We start from the raw sequence: 12,125 nt of genomic DNA, 5'->3' as shown, positions 1-12,125 counted from the left end.
ATCCATACATATTCTTTTACCAGAGATGCAAGACAAAAAAAAAAAAAAAAAAAACAGATCTAGGTTTTTTTTTTTTCTCTGACGTTTGCATCCAAACAGATCAATACAGACATCAAAGCCTGTTTGTTAAGACGGAGGATATTTAATGTTCCTTGGAGGTCACTGGCACTAAAACATACAAAAATCGTTACAGCCGCCAGCCTCACTATCAGGTTTTTACTTGCAACCTTCTCTCTCTGTCACAGACAGTTAATAGTTCTTGAGAGTTTCTAAATGAGCAAGTGTTAACGTCACCTTCTCTGAGATAATGCACCTTCGCTGCTCATAATGTGCTTACTGAAGCACTAGAGAGCGGTTATCTATTGAATGTGGGAGGTGCCATAGGAAGACCAGCCTCCTCCATCAGTTAGTAACTCATCCTTATGAGTTATCCTTATTTAAATGTGGATATAGTGCTGTATCGATGTATTGCCACATCACAAATTAATCTGTGACTGTACATTTGACTCCGTACCCAGACATACATTCGGTTTGCATGATGCTCCAATGTTATTTTTTCTTTTTAAATTATAAAAATCACGTTTGCGGAACTCATCCAGCACATTTTATACTGTGTAGAGATGTCATCTCATGCATAGAAAACACGGATCAATTACAAAGTTAAACACTATGTTTATTAGCAGTTCATGGCAACTATATCAGTTATATAGTCAGCAATACGTCACCTGGAGGGTGTTTTATTAGAAAATGCTTCATTACGCAGTTTCAGCAGACATAAACTGCGGGAGATGTCACATCTTATACAATAAGAGCCATGGCACACACATACCATAATCACTTATAGTAAGTGTTATGTGAGCTACGTTTTCTGTAGTAGATTCTTACAATTCATATACAAAAAAAACCCACTCGCCAAAATAGAGAACCATACAGGAAGCCAAATCCTACTGGGTGGTGAAACGGAATCTCAAAAACGATTCAAATGAGTTCAAGAAAAGAAAATGGCAACTACCTGGCTCCTTCCGCGCCGGCGATAGTTTCTTCTCACAATGTTTTTGTAATTTTCATTTTTCTTGGTAATATAGTAAAACAGGACGCAGTCAGCCACAGTCTGAAACAAAGAACATGCATTTTTAAGATCTATATCGCATATACAGACAGACTATACAGTACAGTACACAGATACAATACATTCGGTAGTCAAATCTGCACACACTGTTGGGATGTATACAGCTTTTGCTATGTTTGGTGCAGTTTCACCTCGTTATGGTCATGCAGATTTTTATGACTGAAGGAACAAAAATCAATCAGAGAGGCTAACAAACTGTGAAAAGACTTAATGTGAACTAACTAACTAACTTTCAGCTGCTGCCTCTACCCATTTGAAGTTGCAAACCCACACCGTTCGGCACACCCTTAGAACACTTCAGATAAGAGAGATGAACACGAGGAGCACGGTCTCCTCAGGGCTCGCTTCTATTTACACCTAATCAAATACTCCCGCCACAGAGAGCTCTGCTCGCATCATCTCCCAAAAGGACCTTCGAAGTGCTAAAGCATGAATCTGCCTTCAAAAAAATAAAAGGTTGCAAGCAGAGGCAAGAGGGGTTTGAATCCGGAAACTTGGTTTTAAAAAGCAACAAATATTTCAAGCAACCTGAGCGATCTAATCCAAATTCTAAACCTAAAAACATATTTAAAAAATGTCCTCATCCACAAAATGATTTATTTAGTTACTAGAGATAATAATATCCTCCAAAGCAGTCCTAACCCATAGATAAATGACCTTGTCTTACATTGTGTCCTTGCTTTCATCTAGGGCTCCAGACTGTCACCACAATCAATTATGTAGCAGGTAATAACCGATGCAGAGAACATTAGTGCTCAAATAATTCAACTCAAGTGGGCATAAATAAGACATCTCAAAGACTACCAACGTAAAGATGATGCTGTCAAAACATCCTTTTCCAAAGTGATCCATTTAATCTCAGAGGCTGGTTAAAGCATCAGCTGAGGTGCCCTTCAGATAATGCTCCTGCCTTTTTAAATCGCATCAAATAAAAGCGACTCTCACCTTTCTCTCCAGGAACGAAGCGATCAAGCTGAAGTTCTTCGGGTGCTGGATGAACCTGTTGGCCCAAGAGGGAAATAATAAAGCTGGAGTCGCAGAGCGTTGTAATTATTTTACCTGCGTTTCAACCCCCTCAATCTCACGGTACTGCACTCTGCCAAGCTCACTTACAAAACTAGATCGCTTCCCACCTTCCCTGACCCAGGGGTTCTTCTCAGAGAACCAGCAGCTAATAGAAAAACCTTTAAATACTTTATAGACCACGTTTTGCAGAGTCTGCATGAAGGGCAAGGAGAGCACAAGGCCACTTAACCTGACTATCCCTGAGCTCCAGCAATTTACATTCTGCAATACAATGTTAGTTACTTATTTATTCATTTTTGAAAGTTTAAACTTTACACCAAGAGCTGGGAGTTCTTATGTTAAATAAAGATAAAAGTGGTTCTCCCTACTGATTTTTTTTTTTATCTGAAGATGTTTTTCCATAAACACATAATTTTACATCAGTGTAATACAAAATTCTCTCTTTCTCAACTACTGTATAACACATGTTGTCAATGTAAGTTGTAACCCCCTACTGCTGCAAGTCCTGCTGTAGTGCAAACACGTCTATGTATCTCACTCAGTGACATTGTAAAGCAGGTTTCAAGGTTTTCGCTTGAGTACCTACAGCTAGAATTACCTTTAGTCAATGTAAATAAACTGCAGTTTACTGTAGTATATTGTATTGAGTATAAAACTGAACACTACTGAAGGACTTGGCATGCATGTACTTTGCTGGAAAGAGAATTCATGTTTTGTACACTACAAATAACAATCTAACAAAGACTGTGCAGCTACTGAGCTTTTGTGTACAGTATGTTGCACTCTGCTTCCTAACATCTTTTTAATTACGCTGTGAAATAAACAAACAACACATGCACTAAAGCATGTCCTACTCTAGATGATTAACAGCATGTTTTATGAGTGGAATTCAGATACCATAACTCAACTGTTAATTGCACAAGCAATACAATGTTCTCTAAAGACAAAATAGATCCAGTCAGAGCCCTGCACCCCAGTGTCATGGCCCGAAACCAAGACACTTTGAATAAGGTTTTACATTGATTGATTGATTGAAGATGAATCACACTGCCTACTACAGGCTGAAATTGTAACGCCACTTATTAATAGTCAATTCCTGGTGGGAATGCAAACAAATACATGTTTTAATAAGAAAAATGTGTGTTTTCTATTTCAATTCCAATAAAATCACACACTTTACGGTAATACCAACCTGTTCACATCTTATATGTACAAATTTATTGTAAAGTGTTTCCTATAAAAAATATTTGGATAATTGATGAGAGAATAGGATGCACCCTTGTTTCCTTCACTTCCACCTTAAGAACAAGACCTCTGCTACTGAGGTAAAGGTCAGCCACTCAGGCACGGAAAAGCACTCGACATGAAACATTCACACTCCTCGCTCCTCTAACACCAGGACTGTTAACAGCAGGGTTCCACTTGAAGGCAAAAAGTGATTTAAGAAAACTGCCAGTTTGTTAAAAATCAGACAACTGCTTTGACAGACATCTTAAATTGGATCTTCATATTTTTTTATTGCTGCCTTTGATACGGTATTCAGGAGAGCACTCTTTCATGCGACAGAAACGTTCTGAGGAAAGTGCGCCTTCAAAAGCTTATTTTCGATTTTCTCGGAATTTGTATTCAGATCGCAAGCAGGAACGAAATGCAAAATGCTGTAGGTGTTAATGGAAAACATCTCAAATTGATGCTGAAATAGAATTTTGAACTTTATTCTGTGCTTATTTAAGTGGTAAAAAACTACATTCTATTTTTTTTTTTTTTTTTTTACTGTATTTATTTTATTGCATCTCAGGACAACAGTGTTTTAACAAATTAAAAGTTAAAATAAAAAAAGCAACCTGCAGCCTATTTCTCACAAAAAAGGGAATTAAATATCGTCATTTTATTCACTCTTTGGTCTTTCCCCTTGTCCTCAGCAAATACCCTTGTCCTTCTTGGTATTAACAACCTTTTAAAGGCTTTCAGAGGCTGTGTTAGAATGCATCAGACGTGGGAAATGATTCTCATCGCCTGGTTTCCCTCGTTGCTCAAATCCCTTGTGCTAAATGGATTGCGTTTTTACCACGAAGGCACAGCAAAAAAAAAAAAACTTAAAACGAAATTGCAGCCAAGTGTTCATTTCAAAACAGTAGCCGTACAATCCATTCTAGACATTTCAAAATGCTGCAAACCATCTAGTATTAGGAAATGCTTACTTGTGCTGCAGGCGTTGGAAAAGAACATCTAACGGTAGACCGCATTCCATCGCGTTCTGTTGTGATAGACACTGCCGATTCAGCCACATTGACAGAACAAGCTGACTGTTCAAAGTGAACATCTCAAATCAGCAGAGCGCATGGTCTTGATTTCCCAAGCACAACCATCAACTGACCGGCTGGTGGATCAGTATATCTGTGGAACTAATTCTCCTGCATTGGACCCTCGTACATTATAATATGTCTCTCTCTCGTACACTCCCTGACAACTTCCACAAGTGGGAGACACTGACACTGCCACCTAGTGGGAGCAGAGGGAAGTTCATTCGACACCTTTTGTGAAAAACAGGTATTAAAGTTACGTTAGGATTCGCAGATAAACACTAAAGGGTTAACGATGCAAAACAGCCTCTCTCTCGCTCTCTCTCTCTAAGATTCATGCTGACCGCGCTCATTCAAATAGCAGCTCTTAAGCTGTGGCAGGCTATCAAACCACCAGCCTTGTGAAAACTGAGCCCAGCCCTGCGCTACCCTGCCCTGTCGCGAACGCAGCAGCTGGGCTCTTACTTCTCTCGGAAGGTCTCCTTCTCCTGCTCGCTCCACATGTTCATGACCTGTCTGTCCTTGTACACCTTCATAGGGTCGTCCATGAGGCCGTTCATGTTGATGAATTTGATTCGCTGCTGCTCTGCGTCGAACAGCATGGGTGGGATGACAGCCAGGTGACGCATCTGCTTCTCTGAGTTCTGAGGGGGAAAGAGAATAATAATACCGACGTGGAAAAACGCAAGGTGGAAAGGATAATTGTGTTGAGGCAGCCAAATGCAAACAGCGCTCTTTTGTTAGGGTAATCATAAATAATATAGAACATCTGATCTTTCTTCCATGCTAACAAAACAGCAATGTTGTACAACACACTCTGCAATTTCTTGATTCAGACATTTTAGTAAGGTCTCCCAAAAGGACTACCAATGGTCACTATATATTGTATTAGTATGTCTCAGTATTACATTCTTAGTAACCTTCCTGACTGTAATAATCAGTTATTTTCAAGACAAGTAGGAGGCAGTGTAACCCAGTGGTTAGAGCATATATTCCAGATCTTACCTCCTGCTCCGAAATGCCGTCAATGATCTCGGACACCTCGTGTTCGCTCCGCGCCGCCGATGTCGAGAGGCCTCCACTCCTCTGTCCGACCCTGCTGAGAAGCAACCTTTTAACTTGCCAGTGATCTCGTACTCAACACAACACACAGGCTGCCCTGTTACATAGCACAGTGTGAAGGAGGCCTCCCCTGTACAGCTGCTAAACAGGACATCGCTCTGAGATTCAAATTACTAATTCCAGCTCAACAGAAAAGAAAGCGTGTCAGATTGTATGGTTAACAAGTGAGTTTCGCTGCACTGGCAAAAACAGTATAAGGAAACAATGATTCTCTTACAGTGCTGCAGATACCAAAAGCTACCATGTCACTCCAAGTGTAAAATAAATGTAATTGCCTATTGCTGCAGTTAGTAAGGCTTTTTCTCCATTGGAAAGTTGTCAACAAAGGTTAGTGTTAAAATAAAAAATATATAAATATGTCTCTTAGCCCACAGTTAGGTCATGCCTTGTTACCCTTGTTAAACCTCCACTGCTTTCCTACTATTACAGTAAGCGTACCTCAGCATGCAATCCTCATTTCTCTCATTCCCGAGCGTGCAATCATACCCGGCCTCGCTATGTACTAGAAGGCAGCCCCAGACCTTGCACTGTGCTGCACCCCGCGGCGCTGCTCTCTGCCTGCCTCGCAGGTCCTCAGCTCACCTCTGCATGCGCTCCTGCAGCTCCCTCTGCTTGCGGATCTCGGGGAACTGTTTCTCGTAGTACTCGCGCACTTTGCTGTCCTTGGCGCGCCGCCGTGGGTTGTTCTCGATGCGATCCACTTTCTTTTCCCAGGCTTCCATCAGCTGGTCGTAGCGCTGGCAGAACTTCTGTTCCTGAGAGGGGGAGAGTGATCAAAGAGAAACGACAGCTCAGGATCAGGGAAGGGGGGTGAGTGGGTCACAGCGTCCATGATTGGGTGAGGCAGGGAGTGATGCCGTTATCAGCAGAGCATCTTGCTGCTGCCAACTTGCCTGCAATGCATTCCTGTTACAGAATTCAGACCAAGGTTTATCTCTTTTTTAGTGTCACACACTGCATATGAAAGAAATTCAGACCAGTAATAAATTATGAATGTTATATTTGTATTGGTGAGATGTACCGACATCCAATATTGTAAAAATTTATATTACAAAACTGAAATGGTTTTAGGATCAATTAAAATGTAGTTATGAACTACCAGAAGGTCAAAAAAAAAAAAAAATATGTAAATCAGTCCAAAGGGCCTCCTCCTGCTTCCTGCAGATTGAAAACAAACCTACAGTGGCAGCCAATTCTCCTTCGGGACGTACGAAATGGCTTCAGTTCACACTGGCATGTGAGTTTGAACAGGAGTCCCAAGAAAAGAAACAAAGCTTCTCACCCAAGAGCCATCACAAAAGCCCCCTAACCGCTGCTTCAGCTCAGCCACACACTCTCAGTTTCACAATCGTTTAACAGTAATGAAATGGCCATTACTAACACACACTACAGAATGTACCCCCCCCCCCCCTTTATTCATCTTTATTCATTCTGCTTAAAGATTTCCAAACACAGGAGGATTTTTTATCTATTTATTAAGGGTATTGTGTGAACACCTGGTGAACACAATGAAGCACACAAATCAAAAAAGCTTGTCCCAGTGACTATTTTACATGTAAAAAAATGAATTTAAAAATAAAACAAAAAAATTAAAAACAATTACAAAGTATTGGTAAAGAGAATAGGTGAAATGTTGAGCATGGACTCTAATTATTGACATCTCTTATACTGTAAGAAACATCCTACACACAGATTATTAATTAATAGTGTATTTCCAACACACACCCACAGGCAGGGGGGTAGAAAACAATCAAACCCATTAGCTTGCCAGTTCGAATCCAGCTCTCTCTAATCATTACTACTGTCTTTGCATATATTTACATTTTGCTTGGATTTATTGTAGAATTATTGAACAGCTTACTATCATTTGACACTGCACTGTTGTGGAGAACCATGAATTGTATTCCACTGGATGGAATATTGCTGTTACTTGTTATTTGCTACATATTCTCTAAACTGAGTATACAGCAGCTCTCTGGGTAACAATCTACCTGGAGTGCTAAAAGCCCTATTTGCGGGCACACACGAAAGCAAGGCAAATGTTTCAGACTGCCCTGGACTACTCTCACTGAGCCACAGATCATACCAGAACTCTCCAACTGCAATTTTACTTCCTAAAAGTCACATGGCTAAGTCTAAAATAGGAACAGGAATAATATGGCAACGGCCGGTCAACTCACAAATAAAAACTGAACTTTAGTTACATTAGTAATCCTTATAAAAGGGTACCACTGTATTTTTGTAGTCCTCTCATGGTTATACTATGCATTTACAGTATCATAGTTTACCCTGGTATGCAATGTTTATTAATATGCTTTACCATGCTTTTACTATGAGGAACTTGTATAAGTGTACTTGCATATCCCCGTGCAATAGAAGGAGGACAAAAAAAAAAAAAAAAAAAAAAAAAAAAAACTTAAAATCCCCCATCAAATATATTCATGGACATAGCAATAATACTCTTCCAATTGGACATTACCAGAATTGCAGACCAGTTCAAACTCATTACCTGCCAAACTGGTGTGTAATATTTGTTAATTCATCTATGATGTAAACCTTTGACATAAAACTATAAAGAAAAAATTCTACAAATGTGTCGAATTTACTGTTGTACAAACAGTGAAATTCCCTTATCTGTGATTCTCATTTCATTGACCGGAATGCAACACTATTGTTATCTGATCTACTGTTTGTACAGACTATGTGTCAATGTTATAAAGATGTACTGCATCAAACTGGTTTGGTTTTCTCTGGGATATTTTTGGATCAATGATTATTTATTCAGACTGTTGACACCCAGATGAGTAGAACAAAAAAACAAATTAACAGTCCAATCAGAACGGCCATAATAAAGGAAGGCTGTGCTTCAGCAGTTTATTAACAAGTAACTACAAAACTCCATGGCAACAAAGAGGCTATATTCCCAGGGTCAAGCAGACTTGAACTTTCTCGCTGTCTTTAAGTGCCTGGTAAAGCGCATACAGACACCAGGTCACACGTTCAATGCATGTGCTTCCTGGTAACATTCATACAGCGTTCAAACTGAACACATTACTGTGCTTCAAATGTTTCATATATGCAAGACGAAGTACACACAGAATACTCAACAAACAGACAATGCATTTTTCAACACGGCTAGACTTGGACACCACCTTACTTTACACAGTACAAACAGTATATCACTTGCCTTCTATGGCACTCGCATTTGGCACATCTATTGAATTAGGCAGTGCACACGTAAATGACTGATTGAACTGCTAAAGGAACCCATAGGTCTTACTTTGATTTCAAATGCGGAGGCGTATTTACATACCACTGCTTGATGAGACAATGCTGGCTTTAGGGAAATGGCTACTGGTTTCATTATTGGTCAAGAAAGCCATTAGTGTACCAGTCTCCAGTGTGGTTTATGGTGAACATACAAAAATGTTTGCTCTCTCTCACACATATTAGCACAGACACACCATCACACACACACACACACAAAGTAAACAGTACACAAGAAACACACAAAGACCAAGCATAAATCAATTACAGTGGTCTTACCAGTTATTTTTAGGGACATAGTACATCCTTCTGTCACTTCCTCCCTCCCTTTATACCAAAGGAGACTCGGATCTATTTTTTTCATCTTTTTCCAGAGCGAGAGACTTACCCACTGTTTACGAGCATGGTTTCTCCTCTTGAAGTATAAAATTAGCTTCTTCCGCATTGCCTGGTTTCTATGAAAAAGGAGTGAAAAAAATCAAATGGCGCGTATTAATAGGTTGACCCTAATCAACAAAATTAAATATTTTCCACCCACTTCATCAATTAAATAAATATTTTTACAAGCATCTATGCAGCATGATAGCACTGGCTTAATGAGTCGACAAAAGTTTCAAGAGGCCAGAATAACTCTTATTTAAGTATTCTGATACAGCACAGTATTTATTAAATAAAAAAAAATAAAAAATCTGCATAAATGTATACATCATTAAGTAGATTACCACTTAAGCTAACCTATGAAATGTTTGAGATATAAAAAATATAATTCAGTTTATTTTAGTTCGCTGCTGATTAAAAAGAGCGTTAAAACAAAACACCATTTGTTTTTACCACCTTGCTAAATATTTAAACTACAATAAAAACACTTTTGTATATATTTTTTTAAATTGCATGCTTAAACAATAATCTAGACTATTAATTCAGGCTGCTCTTAAAAATGACCAAATGGCGAGTCAGCTCCTAACCTATTCTCCTTTACAATTTGTCAGCATTGAATAAGCTGTTGCACTTTGTTATTTTTGAAGCTTGCATAAGAACAAGGCAAGTTATATTCCACAGGGACACTGAAAAATAGGTTAAGACACTTCTAAACAGTACTGAACATGTAGAGGTGTATACAGTTTATTCCAATGTACACACAGAGTACATTGAAACCATAAGGTCACTGAAGAAAAAAAAAAAGTGAACTGACTTTGCACGTATTATATAATTACCAGTGGTAATATTGGGGATTACCAGTGCTTTGAAGAGATGGCTCTCTAAAACATTTTTTCAAATCCCTCACCTGTGATCCTAACCACACAGTATCCTGACAGAGTTTACTGTTGACCCAATCTAAGATTCTCAGTATAGTAACGTGGCTTCTCTGTTTGGTCACTACTACACATCAGAGTTTGACGAGATCCGATTAACAAATGCATCTGATCATACTAGATTACGAGTACCACGCATGACCTGTGCCATCGGCCTCTATATCTAATTCTGTAAATCACAGCTCCCTGATATCTATGTCTTTACAGTGAGCTTTCGGATTCAGACTGGGGCAGAGGTCTACCGTCTTTAAAAAGATTCCCCAGAAAGGAGCGCAGCTCTGTCTGTGTATTAAGAATTAAGAAGGCAGTCCTTTGAAAAGATTATGTTTTAATAACACTTAAATTAAAAGGTCATAATTCCCTTATAGCGCAAAGAAATCCAGGTATAGATATTATAGCAAGAATTAACACACAAATTATAAAATGAATAACGCGTTACTGTTCTTTCAGTGATCTAGGGTCTTTGTGTGACCTGTAATCCCAGTTAAAGATATAAGTCAATTAATTAATGAAGCCACTCCTATCCCCTTCTTACTATGGGTAAACTGGCTAAAAACACTGAAGCAACACCAGTGAAGCATTTGTAAACCCCCGAGGTCAGGCTCATCCTCTTAAATGACTAATCCGTGGGAAGTCCTCAGCAACACAGGATCACTTCAAATCAGCCAGTGCATCAGCTGTTTAATTGTGTCATACATGGTCATGTTTTAAACACATTTAGCCATCGACACATATAACACTTCCATGCACCAGCTTCTCTACTGTCTGTCACTCTTAGGAGGAACAATTGAAAAAAAGTGAAGATATAGCAGTATTTCATTTAAGGTTGATCCGTTCCAAGTAAATTAATTTAATTCAAATATTTTGCAGCATCCTGTAATAATTATTAAGAGGGGATTCCCTCTTTTCATCTAGATCAGCGATGTTAACCCTTGAGTCCTTGAAATTCAATAACATTGTGACTGTCTCCCTATTCACACAAACACTGAGCTAATAATTGAATGCTCATTTCTGACTAAGTTTAACAGAACTACTGTGGCATGTCAGTTCCCTTTTTCACTTGGAATGAAAACAATTACAAGGCAGCAAAATAATTTGACCTTTAAAATAAAGAACAGTTAACAATGCCAAAGAAACAGCCTGCATTTTCTGAAGAATAACCTTGAAGAGGGTTGGAATTTTTAACAATAAATTGGCATATTGAATTAACCTGGGTTTTCAATACATTCTTTCTGAATCTGAAATTCATATTAAAGAATCTTTTGAAAAGACAAGAGGAACAAGCTGACATTAAGATACAACATGTACCGTACTTAAGCCTTCTTCAGCACACGCTGTACCAATGAGAATAAGAATAATTAAAAAGTTAAGAAACAATGTTGCAGTGCTTTTGAGTGCGCTGTACTTTTTCCTATAGGTATTTATTATGCATTTGCGTTATGCAATGAATGATACATTTTGTATGCCTTTCTTAATCCCTTGTATCACTTTACACAGTCACGGTTTGTTTTATATAACAGAACGGAAACATGTGTATTCAGCTATGAACTCATTTAATTTCTTCAGCTCAATGGGCTCTGCGTGCATGTGCTTGATGTCAAGCACAGATGTATTAAGAACACCAATAAGATGCTACAATGGAGAGCAGAAATAAGCTGTGATCTGGTGTCTCGTGGTAGGCGCTCTTCAATGCAAAGCACTGAAGAAACAAATAAATAAATAAATGCAGCAACCCTGTACTGTTATAGCATTATATATGACTACTTTTCCTATTCCGTCAAAGATACTAGACTTTGCAAGAGATTGCATCTGCCAGGTGAGACACCACATTTTCTTCCTTCCTGATGCACACTTTGGTGGCTAGTCACTATTGATGATTTACTGGAAATGAGAATGTTTTTTGGCAGGGGTTGGTGGGATAGACACCAAGCTGAAGTGTTATTTAAAATGTTGGTTTCACAGACC

At 38.8% G+C, this 12,125-nt stretch overlaps 1 protein-coding gene across 8 annotated transcripts in view; it reads right to left on the bottom strand.

Annotated features, from left to right (window-relative positions):
* LOC121297194 (nuclear receptor corepressor 2-like) overlaps positions 1 to 12,125 on the bottom strand; it is a 127,817-nt gene that overhangs the window by 44,186 nt on the left and 71,506 nt on the right. For 5 of the 8 annotated variants that reach the window (XM_041223320.1, XM_041223326.1, XM_041223327.1 and 2 more), the window contains exons 9-14: positions 9,236 to 9,302; positions 6,163 to 6,335; positions 5,464 to 5,557; positions 4,924 to 5,102; positions 2,075 to 2,129; positions 1,013 to 1,111 (exon numbers count right to left, since the gene is read on the bottom strand). In XM_041223320.1, coding sequence (XP_041079254.1) covers positions 1,013 to 1,111; positions 2,075 to 2,129; positions 4,924 to 5,102; positions 5,464 to 5,557; positions 6,163 to 6,335; positions 9,236 to 9,302 — 667 coding nt within the window. The remainder of the gene's footprint in view (positions 1 to 1,012; positions 1,112 to 2,074; positions 2,130 to 4,923; positions 5,103 to 5,463; positions 5,558 to 6,162; positions 6,336 to 9,235; positions 9,303 to 12,125) is intronic. The other 3 variants (XM_041223321.1, XM_041223329.1, XM_041223324.1) reach the window with 1 other exon arrangement.

This window comes from Polyodon spathula, chromosome 22 (genome assembly GCF_017654505.1).
Source record: "Polyodon spathula isolate WHYD16114869_AA chromosome 22, ASM1765450v1, whole genome shotgun sequence".
In the NCBI taxonomy this organism is placed as follows: Eukaryota; Metazoa; Chordata; class Actinopteri; order Acipenseriformes; family Polyodontidae; genus Polyodon; species Polyodon spathula.
The sequence above is the reverse complement of the archived record's forward strand: the minus strand, read 5'-3'. Positions and strand labels throughout refer to the sequence as shown.